This window comes from Alnus glutinosa, chromosome 2, assembly GCF_958979055.1.
Source record: "Alnus glutinosa chromosome 2, dhAlnGlut1.1, whole genome shotgun sequence".
NCBI lineage: Eukaryota > Viridiplantae > Streptophyta > Magnoliopsida > Fagales > Betulaceae > Alnus > Alnus glutinosa.
The window spans coordinates 27553723-27568172 of NC_084887.1; the positions used below are offsets into that span (position 1 = coordinate 27553723).

The window sequence follows — 14450 nt, forward strand, 5'->3', positions numbered from 1 at the left end:
GACATAATAATAATAATAATAATAAATAAAACGTAAAATTTATCAGAAGAACAACATTGATATTGAAACGAAGAAGAGACATATACCTTTTGAAAGGGAGCAAGTATCCGATATTCAAGACATACCTTTTGAAAGTAAAGAATTCCATGGATGGTTTTTGCAGCCCAATGGGCTGCATGCCTCTACAGCTACAAGTTGTTCCCCTGATCATTGGACCTTGAGTGAGCCTAGGCTGGGCTTAGAACGAAAACATGTACAGATTCAATGATCAGAAGAACTATTTTTATTTATTTATTTTTATAACAAAATCAGAAGAACAATTTCTAACATGCAGTAAGCTAAGCAAGGATGATCATGGTCAATAAAATAAGTATTATGTTGTTATGTAAATCAAGACAAAAAAAAAGAAAAAAAAAAGAAAAAGAAAAAGAAAAAGAAAAAGTTGTACCCTAGCTTTTAACAGCCTTTGATGATTTTTACAAACTTGGACGTCTATGTTCTCTCTAAAGGTATTTTGGCTGCGGAATTTCCAAGCTAAAAGGAATATATAATAATAATAATAATAACAATAAATAACGAATAAAATACATAATTGTGCACTTTTATAAGACCAAGTGGTTTCAATAATCTTTGGAATCAAGATTACGTAGAATCATTGGAATATTTTTAAATTAAATAACTGAGATTTTTTAATATTAATATTTGGAGAAATGATTCCTACACTCATTTCTCACAACAGTCCCACAATAAGCTGACGTGGCGGGTAATATTTTATTATTTTTTTACAAAAAGAAAAGAAAAGAGAACAAAAAAAATAATAAAATATTACCCGCTATGTCAGCTTGTTGTGAAACTGTTGTGAGAAATGAGTGTATGTATCATTTCTCTAATATTTGTCACTATTAACAATTCAGGATTTAGTATCTTAATATTTTAAAAATTAAATATAAAATATGAGAGAATCTCAATCATCTAATTTAAAGAATATAATAAATAAAACTAAAATATTACTTTGATACTATACCTAAGAATTGATACGGTCTAGAAACTGAAATCGACAAAAGGTTTTTTTTTTTTTTTTTTTTGAAGGGAAATCGACAAAAGCTGCTGAAGCCTGAAGGAATTACAAATATTATTAACAATAAAGAAGATGGAAATTCAATAAACAAAGAAGAAAAGGTTTCGGAGCAGAGAGTTTCTTTCGTCTTCGGTCTACCCTTTTGTTGGCGCACGAGGGCAGGCGACAACTTCACCCCCGGTTGTGACCACCGCCGATCACCGCCGGTGGCACGGTAATATTCTTCTTTTTCGCGTTCTCTCCGAGTATATTTATATATTTGTATGTATTATTTGTGTGTTTACGTGTATTTATATGTATGTGTTTTTGGGTCAGTGTTTTTGTTGATAAATGGCCAAATGGGTGCTAAAGTTTGTAGATTGTTTGGAATTTGTGAAGAGGTCATGTGCCCGGTGGTTGTTTGGATTGGTTTTGTTTGATTTTGTTCAGAAATGTTCCATTTGGTTGGTGAAACATTGGAAAATAAGTGAGGATTTGGAATGTCATATAGCTGGTTGAGGGTTGGAGTGGCAGTTGAATTTGAGGCTTTTATTGAGTTCTTACAGTTTTCCAGAAGCACTATGGAGGAAAAGGAATAATATGGGTTTTGTTCTTAATGGCATATGTGTATGGAATTTCACAGCAGTTTAGATTTATATTAGAATACTTATGTTGATTTTACTAATGGCAGAAATGAGAGTGCGTAGACCTTCCTATGTAATTGGATACATTTAAGTGGATCATGAGATTTTTTCTGATAGTTGAGGCTATCATTCACTGATCGTTTTCTTTTACTAAAACAGGAAAAGAGATATTTGCATACATGCTATTTCCCTTGGGAATGTTCTTTAGCCAGGGATTATAGCAGAATTTACATCTGTACATAATTAGTGCAGGAAAAAATGAAGCTCCTTTATTCTCGTATAGTTTATTTTGGTTTGTTTGTGCTAAAAACTGATGATAAATTTATCCAGTTAAGTCCTCACAGGGTTCCCTCACGCTAACCTTTATCTAGTTCTATCTTTGTTGATGGTTTGAGGGTGGTTTGTCTAAAGTGCATTGGTATACAACAAATATGGTTTGTAAATTCATTATTGTTTATGGTAAGAAGGCATGTACTGGAATTTCCAATGTTGGATGAGCAAAATCCACTCACATTATAATCCTATACCATCTTAAATGCCACATGAAGAGATAAATGTTGGTTGCGACATGGCAACTTCCTAGTGAGCTTTCAGTTTGGAGTCAAAAGTGTTGCCTGTTACTGCCTGTGAATTACACAAGTATGCCTGTCACAAGTTGAGGAAAAATAACTGAGCCTTTTTGAAGCTAGAAAATGATGGATGACAATACTTTCTATATGCCCATCATATGTGAAATCTGAAGATGGTCAGTGATGGTTTACTTCACTGTAGCTTGCTTTGGGTGCTCAAAATTATTAAAGAAAACAAACAAAAACAAAAATGATGCTATAATATTTTGAAGGTTTCTGGGATTGTTAACGCTGACTGAAGCATGCACTTCTAAAGATGATATGAGAAACATTTGGCTGTTCCCTAAACCTTTAGACTCCAAGAGAAATGCGGTGCTTCATGTAAAAATATGTCACTTGATTCAAGTGCTGTTCTGGCCAGAAAGATAGTTTGGAGATTGAATTGGAAACCATGAAGCTACCTCCACTTTAGTAATATAGGAAAAGGGAAGTATAGCCTTTAGTCCTCTAAAAGATTTATGTTAGGACATAAAGTGCTATGCACTTTAAGGGCCCCATTGTGACCTGCATTTGAGGCCTAAAGGCATCTACTCCTAGGTTAATTTACAATTATGTGTGAGCTGTGAAAAAAGCAGTTTACTAGCTAACAAGGCATAAGTTGGTGGACCAAATATAAGATCTTGATTAAATAAAGATTGAAATGTAGTGAGAATGATGTATCTTATGGTTAGTTGGAGTCACTAATGATTGTCCTTGGGGTTGGCTTAAGTGGTAAGGGTCTTAGTCTTGGTGGCATTCCCATCAGGTCTAAAGTTCTAATCCCTTTAGCTGCAAACAATTCTTTGGGGCCGGCGAAGCCGGAGTATTACCCGATCCATGTGGAGGGGGCGCTTTGCACGGGTCTGAAGTTTACCTGACAGGAATGGGTACACTGTACACGAAGTGGTCTTACCTTGGAGGAGTTCCTCGTCTAAAAATAAATAAACATTATTGATTGTCATGGTATATAGTAATTGATATTTTGGATGTTTAAGGTTGCAATGGTAAATGAGAGTAAAGGGAAAGAGGGTCTTTGTGCTTAGTGATAGAAGAATTAAAATTTTCAAGCAAGAAACTTTTGTGGTTGCTACAAAACCGATGTAGTAGTCCTACACAATGTATCAAACCGTACAAAATAGTAAATGGAGACGGAGTTGGATGGAAGGTCCTCAAGTTTGACATAGCAATTCTTAGTGCAACAATATATTCTCAATTTTTTTTTTTTGTTAAGTACATCTTATTAGTTGTTAACGTGGACAGAGTAGAGCTGGAAAAAGGATGCCACCTAATTGAAGGGCTTACTAAAAATGACTGTACTGTATAGTCTTGACATTGTAATTCACAGTATACATACCCTCTGAAATATTTGAATGATCATTCGAATATTTGTGATCATTCAATTGTTTTGTATGCTGCCTTAAAATCTAGTTCTGGAACCATAATTCCTTGAAGGGCTCATGTTTCCTCATAGTCTGCAAGATAGACATGTGACTACTAATGCTTTCCCAAGAAACCACCCCCCTTTCAGACAAAACCAAAAAAGAAAAAACTAAAACAAGCAATGATTATTGTGTTATGAATTTTTTCAGTCAGGAAGGCTTTTTGGCATGGTGGAAGAGAGCAAGAAGCAAGGATGGGCCTTAGTCATTGTGAGAGAAGGAGGATCTAAATTTGTACATGGAGTTGCATTGGTGGGTTAGCTACGTTGTAGTTGTATGGGGTTGTATTATTTGGGTAATATGAAAAAAAAGAAAAACTGAAATTTTATATAAGAAAAACATATAGTCAGATATAAAAATACCTGTGTAACTACACTCATAATGACTTAAAGATATATTAGTAGATGTGATACTTTAGGCCTTCTGGGCTCGGCATTGAACCCATAGGTCAGATGGATGCCCCAACACAAGGGTGGAAAGGCCTGTGTGGTTCTTTGAAAAGATATGTGTGGTATGTAAATTTGGATCAATAGGGACTGTGTTGTAAGAGCACTAGCAGCAGCTGCCTTAAATCTCATTCACTCTACATGTAGGGAAAACTCTTAAAAAACCACTTGAATAAGATTCCCTTGTTGTTCCCTAAATTAATGAAACACCAAGGGAACCAAAAGTTGTACCCTACATCTAGAGAAGCAAAAGTAGTCCCCTTAGCATTATTTGAATATAAAAAACTTACTCTTTCCTCTCTCATTCCTCTAACATTTATTTGAAATAATATTTAAATGATTTCTCTTTCATCTATTTTTCTCTTAACATTTAATTTGAATAATATTTAAACGATATAGGGAAAGAATAAGGGAAGTTATTGTGGAGCGCATTTGAATAGGGGAGCAAAAAGTGGTTTAATTCCCTAAATTGAGAAAAGTTTAAGGGAAGTTGCTGCTAGTGCTCTAATGGACAAATGTACATATACTAAAGCGGGTGGATATAAACATAGGCCAAGTTAGAGATGCATTTGCATGATAATATTTGCCTGTTGTATGGAATACACAGGGCTAAAAGGACTGTTGTAATGGATAATATTCAGTTAGTAAAGTGGGTTACAGCAGGTGGAATCAGACATAGACCAAGTTAGAGATGCATTCACATGATAATATTCGCTGTAAAATGGAATACACAGGGCTAAAATTAACTGAAACCCCCCACCCCACCCCCACAATTCTCCTATTTCTCAGATGTCCCCTAAATCTCAAATTAGAGACGGACTGCACCCCTCTATGTGGCTGCTTACCTTAACAATTTTTTTTTTCTTTGATAAGTAAATCAGTATTAACATTTTTATCTATGCTTCATAAGGATAACTGGCCTAGCTGATAAACTAGGTTATGGGTTGGAAAGACTAGGTATGCAATATGTAGGAATGAGAAGAGAAACGGTTGGGGAAGTTAGTGAGGGGCAAGGAAGGTTGTTCTACTGGGTCTCTGCATCATCAGAAATTGTTACTTCTTTTATGAATCACTTTGCTTATTGGTTTACAAAAGAAGAAATTAATTTTGATTATTGGTATACTACCATAAGAAAGGCAGTTGTTTGGCACTGTTTTTGGTTGAATTATATTTTGTTGGTGAGGGTGGTTAATTATCCCCTATGGCCTATCGGAGGAATATTACCTGATTGATATTCTTAATTATCCCCAATGACCTATCTTATTTGAATTAATAGTTTGGTAAGTTTGAACAATTTCTTGTTTTACCTTGTGTTTATAATTTAACCTCATTCTTTTCATAGGTTAATGTACTTTGCCTCTGAAGTATCTGCTTTATTGAAGAATTGACATCCATTAAAATTTGTTCATCTGAAAAGAACATGAGGAAAACTGACCAGCCTGGTATGACTGAGATGGAAAAGCACACAAACATTGATAGGATTAGCAATCTACCATGGGATGTATTAGATACCATTCTTGTGCACATGCCATTAAAAGAAGCTGCAAGGACCAGTATCTTATCAAGTAAGTGGAGATATAAATGGACTAGCCTTTCACGGTTCATTATTGATGATAAATGCCTCCCCAGTTGTTTATCAGACAAAGTGTTGAGATGGAAAGAAATCATGAAAATCATGCATCAGGTCCAATCAAATCACAGTGGCTCAATAGAGAAGTTTAAGCTTGCTGCTTATTGTCACCCAATCCATTCTGATTTGGATCAGTGGATTCAGTTTTTAACAGAGAGAGGTCTTAAGGAGTTGGTTCTTCAGGAGTTTGACAGTGTGATGCGTTTTAAGTTGCCAGCTTGTCTATTCTCTTGTCCACAGTTGAGTTGCTTGGAACTTTATGGGTGTGTAATCAACCTATCTCCTTCATTTAGAGGATTCAACTCTCTTTCAAGCCTCCATCTCGCTAACAGTTCCATCAGGAGTGACACACTGGAATTCTTAATTGCTAACTGCCCTGTTCTTGAGAGATTGACATTGTTGAACAATGAGCGTTCGGCTGTTCTTAAAATCAACAATCTTAACCTGAAGTATCTGAAAATAGATTCCAAGTTTGAAGATATTTGCCTGCAAAATGCTCCGCTCCTTTCAAGTGTCGATATTCGCTTAAAGATGATACCCCGGCACCCTGATCAAGGAAGAGCTTGCAATTTGGTCAGGGTTATTGGTTGTCTGTATGGTATTAAAAAGCTTACTTTGTCCACTCATTTTCTTGAGGTAATAATTTTTCTATTTTGTTTTTCTGATTTTTGTTTTGTTTTGTTTTGTTTTTACTTGACTTGTAATTGTCTTGCTTGTATGTACTTGGTGCATTTGTTGCTAGTTTCTTGCTTCTAATGATATACCAGAGAGACTTCCTGCCATGCTAGACCATCTCTTAGCGCTTGACCTTAGGGAAGTAAGATTTGACAATTTAAAGGATGTGAGGGTCTCGTTTTCGATGCTTAATAGCGCCCCAAATCTGGAGGAACTCATAATTTCGGTGAGTTTTCTTATATTTTCTTTCTGCTTTCTGGTTTGTTGGCCAAGATTATCTGTTTCTATCTTGTTTGATTTGATGAATTTGAGTTTGATATCCTGTTGAACTGTTTAGGTTAGCAATTCAAGTGAGGTTTCAAACACCGTCCTGGATTTTCTAAGGGCACACTGCCTATTAGAGACTTACTTCATCAAACTTAAAGTAGTGAAGATAAGAGGTATATGGGGCACAAGAACCGAGTGGGAGTTTATCAAGTTTATTCTTGCTCATTCTCCGGCGCTCGAGGCAATGACTGTTGTCAAATACGGCGGTGAAAGGATTCCGGACTCGCTGTTTATGCAAGTTGAACGGGCTTCTGATCATGTGAAGGTTACCAGTTTAACCTTATAGGCCTCGTCTCTTCCTCCAGCCATCCCCTTCTGTCTTTGCATTTTTGGATGTACTTGGTTTAAATCCTAGAATATCCTCTCATAAATCACTAAAAGAAATTTGAATCTTCAAACTAGCTCTTATCTTTTTCTTTTTCTTTCTTTCTTTATTTTTTATTATTTATTATTTATTTATTATTATTATTATTATTATTTTTTATTTTTATTTTTATTTTATTTTTTTTATTTTTATCGAGAAAACATATTATATCTGTGGGAATGTGCATATCATTCAGCTAAACAATTGAGCAATCTGAATGACCCCATAAGATATATATATATATATATATATATATCCCTTTGACAGGAACAGGCTGAATCAACTCTTCCTGTGGAGCAACAAGTTTGCAAGAATATCAAAGATTATGGGAGGAAAACTTCATTGGGTAGTATTTAGTAGAATGTTATATAACTGGTATTCAACTGGATAATATGACAGTAAAAATTATTCATTGGATCAATATTTGTAAAAAAAAAAAATCCAAAAAAAAAATCAAGGGTTGATTTTTACCGTCACGTCATCTTAGTTGTATGGCAGTTCGTATAATAGTCTACTAAATATTATTACTTTAAAATTCTATCTTTGTGAATAAAAAGAAGGGTTAAGTACCTCTATAGTCCCTGAGTTTTAAAAACTTTATTTTTTAGTCCCTGAGTTTCAATTTGCATCACAGATGATACCTAAGTTTTGGGAAATGACCTAATTAGTACTTCGGTTAACTTTTCCGTTCAAAAACTAACGGCTCGCCACGTCACTTACACTTAGCACCACTAGAATGTCGACACCTGTTCACTGAGACACGTCAGCATCTACTTAATTTCCAAATCACTCAAACACCTCCACATCACACATCCACGTCATTTGTTTATTTTGGGGGGAAAATGTTTTGCAATTTAAGAAACTTAACTGAAACTCAAATATTTCAAACAAAAAATTTAAATCATTTCGTCGTTCATCTCAAAAAGAAATCAAAAAGGATTTGTCAGTTTCATCATGAAATCGTGAAAAATGAACTTGTGAAGTGAAGAACCCTAATCCCTAAAATCCCTCTCGACCGGCCGACTCCCTCTCGGACTCTCGCTCGATTTCTCTCCCATCGACTCCACAGAACCAGCCGACTCCCTCCCGGACTCTCGCTTGATTTCTTTCCCGTCGACCCCACAGAACCGGCTGACTCCCTCCCGGACTCTCGCTCGATTTCTCCTATCGACTCCACAGAACCGGCCGACTCCCTCTTGGACTCTCTCTCGATTTCTCTCCCGTCGACTCCACAAAACCGGCCGATGCTCCGTGACTTGCGGTCTTTTCGCTCAGGTATCACCTAACATCGGCCGGACGTAGAAGAAAGGGGGATTTCGCTCGCTCATCAAGTCGGCACATTCCGAGGTATTTTGCCCATTTTTGTGTTTTTAGAAGTTTGTTTTGTGCTATATATATGGATTGTGCATTGCGATTGTCGGTTTAATCCTTGTTTTGGTTTTTGGAAAAAATGCTTGTCGGTTGTTGTGGGTGGAAAAAAGCTGGGTAGGGCCTGACCATCATCACGTGTTTTTGTCTTTTGTTGGTTTTTGGAACAAATGATTGTCGGTTGTTGTACACTTTATTGCAGTTTGGTTGGGTTGTTGTCCAGTTTGGTTGTGGTTGCACATGTTGGCTGAGAGGGTCCCAATTGGGCAAAAAGGGAATAATAATGTACAAAAATCACTATTATTGGATTAGTTTCACCCTGCAACTAAGTGTCAAGACATGATAAAGGATCTAATCCATAATTTGTTCACCAACTGTGCACATCAAAACTTTTTATTTTTTGGTTAAAACTAGAGATATGCATGTCAAGTCATCTTGGAAGTTGTTTGAACAGGTGATTACATTTTTTTTCTCAAGTTTTTTGGGGGAACCATTGGAATAACAGTTCTAAGCTACATTACACTCTTTATACACTGTGTTAATTCAGCCTCAAATTAACATTTCGACATTGAGAACTTTATCAGATCAGAACACAAGCAAGCAGAGCCAGGGCCGGCTCAATAGTATAAGCAGCTTAGGCTTGTAAAGGCCCCTTAAAAAATGCCTCTACCAAAAAGAGAGAGAGAGAGAGGGGAGGCTATGTAACATGCTATGAGGACCTAAAAACAAAACAAAAGCTGACAAGGGATGTAGCCCTTTCTTTTTTCACTTCTTTTTTTTCATCATCGATAATCAAATCTTAAATGCAAAAATTTGATTACTAATTTTGCATCTCAAATTTAGAATGAAAAAAAAAAAAAAAATAGAGAGAGGTACTTTGTTGCCTTAATCGATCTACTTGTTTGGTTGAACTTGGTGCACTACTTATATTCATCTTCAAAATCATATCTAATTTTATGTTCTCTGTTTCATATTGTCATACTTGCTGATGCTATCAAATCTTTGTGCTAATTACTTCAATCAATTGTTGATGTTATCATGTTGCTTCTCAGAACGTGTCAGGGCAGAAGTATTTGAATGTGCATGTGTAATTGAGTTAGAGGGTCTTACTTGTTTTTTACATTTTACATACTTTCTTTGCCCATCTCTTTGGTAGTTAATTTTACAGTTTTTATTGCTAGAGTGTGACAATTCTTTTTTGTTTAGATCACAAGGTGCAGAAGATGTCAGATCCAACATTTGACCTACTTGTTTACCATAATGGGTCACTATCTGGACACAGGATGACCTATATTGGCGGAGACATTCTGACAATCGCCGGTATAGATACATCCCAATTCAAGTTTGGAGATTTGACATACATTTTGGAGTGCTACTTGGGATATGAATACAACAACATGCCCAAAATGTACTACAAGTTTGATGGTGAGACCAACGAGCAAATACACGGTCTTACCAAAGATGGTGATTTCGTTACTCTAAAAGAAGGGCTGTTGAATAGTGGCAGGAAAAAGCTACATGTTTTTGTGGATCATGAAGAACCTCTTCCAATTGAAGTAGTAAATCATGTTTTGCTTTTGACCCACTCTCCTGCAGAAGTGCCAGCAGTGCAACAGACACCCCAAGAGCCAGCAGTGCAACGTCCACCACAGCAACCAAAGAAACGGCCAGCCGGGCGGCCAAGGAAACAGAGGGATGAGGAGGAAGAGGAGGAGGAGGACATTGAGTTGAGTGATTTTGAGTTGACTGATGGCGAGGAGGAGGACATGTTTGTAGTGAAGGGAAATGATGTCCTACGCGAACCCAATGACGATATAAATACCTGGTTTCAGACTTGGGATAGAGATTCCAAAGCGGGCATTGGAGTCGATTCAACAAATGACCTGGACGCGGATTCATATGACAGTGAGTACTTCGACAGTCTAGACAGTGGTGAAGAAGACAGTGAAGGGTCAATTGTAAAGTGTAAGAAAATGTATCCCGAGTGGAAAAAAAAAAAGCGAGACTGGAGTCAGACAGTAGAGTTGAGTGTAGGGTTGAGGTTTACGAACCCGAAAGAATTTAAAGAAGCATTGCAATTATTCGCAGTGCAAAATAACTTCGACTACAAGTATGTGCATAACGACAAAAAACGGGTAACCGTCCACTGCAAATCGTTATGTCACTGGAAAATACATGCCTCCTGGACTTCATGCAGAAAGTAATTTCAGATCAAGACTCTCCATGATAAGCATAACTGTGGCAGTGATTACTACAACAAGAAGGCAACTATAAGGTGGGTTGCAAATCGATATGTAGAGATTTTCCGAGACCAAAAAAGCTTTACAGCTAGGGCATTGAGGGAAATAATACGCCGAGATTACAACGTCCAGATGACAATATTGAGTTGCCATCGTGCAAAGAAGATGGCAATCGATATCATCGATGGAAGAGATGGTTCACAATATTGTCACACCTGGGAGTATTGCAATGCATTGCGGAAGTGGAATCCCGGTAGCTCGGCTTACATGCAAAGGGACAGAGTGTTCTTCCAGAGGATGTATGTTTCTTTGGCAGCATGTAAAGAAGGATTCTTGGCAGGATGTAGGCCGATGATATGTGTTGATTCCTGTTTCATTAAGACTAAATGGGTTGGGCAGTTGCATGCCGCAATTGGCCGTGACGGTATTGATGACATATATCCTATTGTATATGCGGTATGCGAGACCGAGAACAAGGATACATGGACATGGTTCTTGGTCCAACTGTTGGAGGATATTGGTTATCTGCGGGAGCATATGTGGTCATTCATGTCAGACCGACAGAAGGTAATATCTAATACAATTATCATATGATCATTTTTATTTTAATAACATTTGTTTGACATTTATTTTTTGTTTACACAGGGGCTAATCGATGCTCTGGAGGATCTAATGCCCGGCCTTGAGAATCGTTATTGTGTTAGGCACCTGCATGCAAACATGAAGGAGAAGGGATGGAATGGGAAGGAGTTCAAGGACGCGTTATGGGGTGCAGCTAGGGCACCTAATGAAGTCCAATTTAAGTATTACCTCTCTGTCATTGGAGGTATGGACAAAAAAGCTCTCGAGTACATTGAGGGGGTTGACCCAAAAATGTGGTCAAGGCACGCCTTCCGAACCACCAGCTGCAGTGACATCTTGCTAAATAACATCGCCGAGAGCTTCAATGCTTGGGTGTTGGAAGCAAGAGGACAGCCGATACTAACTTGTTTCGAGACTATACGGTGGCAAATTATGAACCGGTTCAGTCAGAAAAATGATGGGCCAGCAACGACACCGAACGTAATTTGTCTGAAGATTGTGAAGAAGTTGAAGAGAAACAAGTTAGAGGCGAATAACTATATTTGCCAGTGGAGCAATCAGATGCAGTTTGAGGTTGATAGTGCCCATGAGGCTCGGCGGGTTGTGGATCTTCAAGGAAGAACATGAGGCTGTGGGAGGTGGCAACTTAATGGTATTCCTTATCCACATGCAGTTTGTGCAATATACCTCAATAAAGAAAAACCCGAGACTTATGTCAGCCATTGGTACATGATGGATACATACAGAAAGTCTTATGCCTCCGGGATTAGTCCTATGCCTTGCCCGGATGAGTGGCCTGTTGATGAGGGTGTGGAACCTATAGAACCACCGTAGCCAAGGAAACAGCGCGGGAGGCCCAAAAAACAGAGGAAAAGAGGAGTTGATGAGCAGCCAGACGAGAGCATTAAAGTGAGTTGCAAGGGATACGATGTGCGGTGTGGAAATTGTGGTGAAAAGGGGCACAATGCTAGGAGTTGCCGCGAACCCGACAACCCGAATAGGAAGAAGTATCCCAAACAGCCTAAGAAACCGAAGGTAGATATTTCTGGTCGAATAACTATATTTCTATATTCTGGTTGAATGACTATATTTCTGTAACTAATGTGTTTGTCAAATATGGGCAGGGAAGCACATCCGATGCAGGCCCATCAAGGGTAGGGCCATCAGGTGTAGACACACCAGATGCGGGCGCATGCCCATCTACCCCTGTAGCTCCATTAAGTGCAGGCCCATCTGCCCCTGCATGTCCATCAAGTCAACCGGCAAGGACACCTCGAAGACGAAGAATACCTCAAGGAGCAAGCATACGTCGAAGATCGAGAGAAAGGAGAATGTCTTCCGTATACAAGAGGCAACCAAAGGTAAGCACATACTATTTTTTTTTTTTTGTTACCCTATGTGGGCTGGTTAATAGTTATTTAAATGCATGTTGATTGACCTACCTCTTGGTTGGGTTGCAGCAAGGTGGATCACAACCAATTGAAATAGATTAATGTACAAGACACAAGACACATTTTGTGTTGATGGATGCTCCTATCCGGGTTGTTGATGCACATTTTGTTAATGTATTTTGTTACCCGACTGGGTGTTCATGTGATGTGCACATATTTTGTGTTGTGTTGATATTTTGCAAAAAGGGATGTTGATGTACATATTTGAACATGTTTGATTATTGGATGCACATTTTGTTAATGTATTTAGTTACCCGACTGGATGTGTACTAGTTGTTGATATTTGTTAGGCAGGTTATTTGAAATCAAGGCACAGGTTGCTCGTGATACATATGTAAAACCCATACGAAGGTACCATTTGTGATACATATGTAAAACCTAGGTACCTATTATGATATATACTAGAACATTAGGTACTTTCTGTGATACTGATTAAAGGGCAATAGAATACCTTGTTTCGACATGAATGAAGTGACCAAAATTTGAGCACGAGTGTAAATTTGTTGACAAATTACAGCATGAAGGGATATTGTTTGTGTTTTACATTAAAAACATATGTAAAACCCATTCGAAGGTACCATTTGTGATACATATTTAAAACCTAGGTACCTACTATGATATAGACTAAAACATTAGGTACTTTCTGTGATACTGATTAAAGGGCAATGGAATATATTGTTTCGACATGAAGGAAGTGACCAAAATTTGAGCACGAGTGTAAATTTGTTGACAAATTACAAGGTACCATTTGTGATACATATGTAAAACCTAGGTATCTACTATGATATAGACTAGAACATTAGGTACTTTCTGTGATACTGATTAAAGGGTAATGTAATACATTGTTTCGACATGAAGGAAGTGACCAAAATTTGAGCACGAGTGTAAATTTGTTGACAAATTACAACATGAAGGGATATTGTTTGACAGAACATATTAAAAATACTTATCCAGTAGCTCCATCCATAAAACTTACATACTTCTCATAAATATACAAAATACATATCCAAACTACATAATCTACAATTCATATCTCAAACTACATTTCATTTCATAAGTGCAACACAAGCAGTCAACAGAATGGTAAACCATGACAAGAACAAAGCATGCATAAAAAATTTCTCTCTTCTCCTATAGCTGTCATTTTCCTTATCTAAACACCTGATGATTTCCGTTTGTTTATCATCCCTCTTCTGTGATTGCCTAACTCTTTCTATGCAACTGACATTCTCATTCTCCAAATCTTTAATCCTTGCTACTATAGAACCATTTGCATCCTCTACTTCGTTAAGCTTCTTGGTAATCTCATCTAAGAACTCCACACCCCTTGCACAAGTTGACTTGTCCAGCCATTTGAAAAATTTGCATGTAGCTTTTGTCTGCATGTTGAAGTATAGCATTCAGTCAGCAAAAACTCACTCAAACTATCCATAATTATAACAAAATGCTTACTTTTGAGTTATAAGTGGCGCAACCCCAAAATCTTCTTCCAGGGTTTTCCCTAGTCCACGAGGTCTTCAATAAGGCGGGTAAATCGCAGAAACAGAAATAGGATATGTCAACACGGCCCACTGAGGACGATCCGGATGATGACTTCAAGGAACGAACAGCACAAAACA

At 37.5% G+C, this 14450-nt stretch overlaps 1 protein-coding gene across 1 annotated transcript; it reads left to right on the forward strand.

Annotated features, from left to right (window-relative positions):
* The first annotated feature begins 1092 nt into the window (after positions 1 to 1092).
* Positions 1093 to 7227, forward strand: LOC133859148 (F-box/FBD/LRR-repeat protein At1g13570-like). The gene is made up of 4 exons (XM_062294468.1): positions 1093 to 1292; positions 5537 to 6460; positions 6567 to 6725; positions 6837 to 7227. The coding sequence occupies exons 2-4, from the start codon at positions 5615 to 5617 to the stop codon at positions 7110 to 7112; spliced, it is 1281 nt and encodes a 426-aa protein (XP_062150452.1). The 5' UTR covers positions 1093 to 1292; positions 5537 to 5614; the 3' UTR covers positions 7113 to 7227.
* The last annotated feature ends 7223 nt before the right edge of the window (positions 7228 to 14450 follow it).

What these genes read in the sequence shown, in the direction of transcription:
- LOC133859148 (XM_062294468.1), top strand. Translation starts at nt 5,615, where the DNA reads ATGAGGAAAACTGACCAGCCTGGTATGACTGAGATGGAAAAGCACACA. An exon ending in TGTCCACTCATTTTCTTGAG is followed by an intron (nt 6,461 to 6,566) that starts GTAATAATTTTT and finishes ATTTGTTGCTAG; the next exon opens with TTTCTTGCTTCTAATGATAT. An exon ending in TGGAGGAACTCATAATTTCG is followed by an intron (nt 6,726 to 6,836) that starts GTGAGTTTTCTT and finishes TGAACTGTTTAG; the next exon opens with GTTAGCAATTCAAGTGAGGT.